The 2,090-nt window shown below is 40.3% G+C and overlaps 1 protein-coding gene across 1 annotated transcript in view; it reads left to right on the top strand.

Annotated features, from left to right (window-relative positions):
* Positions 1–2,090, top strand: part of XPO5 (exportin 5) — a 45,771-nt gene that overhangs the window by 20,196 nt on the left and 23,485 nt on the right. The window contains exons 16-18 of the mRNA XM_007458318.1: positions 4–54; positions 1,269–1,310; positions 1,635–1,724. Of these exons, the coding sequence (XP_007458380.1) occupies positions 4–54; positions 1,269–1,310; positions 1,635–1,724 (183 nt within the window). The remainder of the gene's footprint in view (positions 1–3; positions 55–1,268; positions 1,311–1,634; positions 1,725–2,090) is intronic.

The raw sequence follows: 2,090 nt of genomic DNA, 5'->3' as shown, positions 1-2,090 counted from the left end.
CTCTTTCCATTTGTCACCTACAGACCAGAGTTCCTGCCCCAGGTCTTCTCTAAGGTAAACTCCCTCTCCTTTGTAAACTTTATTTTGGCATTTCTAAGCTAATTATTTTTTGTAACTGTTTTTGTAAGTATATGAGATAAGCTAATAAACAGTTGTTTATTCATTTATCAAATATTTACTCAGTACTTAATGTGGAGCAGGCACCATGCTAGTAGGAAAGCCTTGTCCTTTACCACCTCTCTGTTTGGGGAGAAAGGCACATAGACAGATGTGGTACCTACGTGGCATTGCAGTTAGTAGACATGTACACTGAGATGGAAAAGAGTACCTGATGGAGGAGGTATCAATGTGTGCTGTCAGGTTGGGAGGTGGTTTGTAAGAGGAAAGGTTTTGGGGTCCAGTTGAGGTGACTAGTGAGAGGTGAAGCACCACCTGAGTGAGAATATTGGACCAGGAGGAGGGAAGGAGTAAGGCAGAGAAGGGGTGAGTTCTGTTTTGCAGGACTAGGTTTAAAGTATACATATAATATCTCAGTGGAGACATCTCATGCTAAACTGGCTATTTGAGGTTAAAGGTCTAGATTCAGAAAAATATGAGAAAAAATTAAGGCATCGCCATCATAGAAATGCCAATAGTAGAGGTGAAGCCCTAGCAAAAAGAAGTTTTATGTAGAGTTGGACATGTAGCTCAAGCAGAGAACCCCCGAGAGTCACTGTCATTGAGGGAGAAGCCCTCAAAGAACAAAAAAAGGGATGGCCAGAGAGATGGAGAAAATGTTGTGTTACAAAGTCCAGGAGAACTTCAAAAATGTGGACTCATTTGTTGCCACAGAAATTCTTTAAGAATTGGAGAGTGTCCATTGGGTTCCTCTAGACCTTTGTTAGCATTTATTCCATCATAGTGGCTAGGGCAGCAGTCACATTGCATTGGGTTAAGGAGTAAGTGGGAAGTTATGAAATGGAATCAGGGAGAGTAGACCACTCAACTTTTAACAAAAAGTGGAGAGATGTGACCATGGCTGAGTTCTTGGGTGATAGCCTCGATTGTTCTGGGATTCTGTGGCCTTTATCTTCGTAAAGTGTTTGCTGGTAAAATTGTGAATCTCAAGCCTCTTGCAGAGTTATCTGAGAAAATGAACATCTGAAACTTTGTAATGCCAGTTGAAAACCCTTTTGTTACCATATTGTTTGCACTTTAGGGATTTTGTTAGAAACTTTGTAAAATACTTTATGCATTTGGTACTGAGTGACCTTTTTTCTTCCCCTTAGCTATTTTCATCTGTCACTTTTGAAACTGTTGAGGAAAGTAAGGTAAGATCATTAATTCAGCCTACCAATTCTAACTTCTTAAGAACAAAAATGTGAATACCCAACACTTAGTGTAGATTTTTCTAATAAGCAAAAGGGGTTAATAAAGGCAGGAGATAGTCATATGATGGGGTGTTTTGCACTAGAGATACTCTAGGACAAACAGTAAACATGTGGATTCATGCTAACTATAAATATCACTTGATTATACTCGAGTAGCTGTGAAAATTGTGAATTTACCTCTGAAGGAGATATTTACATGATTCTCTGCAGCATCTGTTAATTATATTAAAAGTAGCTTTAAGTTTATTGACTATCTCTTTCCAGGCTCCCAGGACCCGGGCGGTGAGGAATGTGAGGAGACATGCTTGTTCCTCCATCATCAAGATGTGTCGTGACTACCCCCAGCTCGTGCTGGTAAGCCCTGGACTCTGTTCAGGTAGCCACTGAGACATGCCGAGTTTGGGTACATTTCTCTATAAATCCACCCCTAATTATACCTCACATAAGGTTGGTCTTCCCCAACTCCAGAGTTACTCAGTGAAGTTTAGAAATGCAAATATATTGCCTCAGATGTACACCTCTTTACTGTACTATGTGTGATGTTCTTAACCACCACTGCCAAGTGATGTGCCTAGTCTTGAGAGAAGCCAGGTGCAAACCCCAACCTTTTTTGGAGGGTTTCTGTAAGAAGTTTAGCACTACTCCAGATAACAAATTACCAAAAATTTTCTTCTCTGAATACACAGCAGTTATTTGTGTGTGTCTGTCTGTCTCTTTCCC

The sequence above is a fragment of the Lipotes vexillifer genome, unplaced genomic scaffold, assembly GCF_000442215.2.
Source record: "Lipotes vexillifer unplaced genomic scaffold, Lipotes_vexillifer_v1.1 scaffold4, whole genome shotgun sequence".
In the NCBI taxonomy this organism is placed as follows: Eukaryota; Metazoa; Chordata; class Mammalia; order Artiodactyla; family Lipotidae; genus Lipotes; species Lipotes vexillifer.
This window is presented reverse-complemented; position numbering and strand designations above follow the sequence as displayed.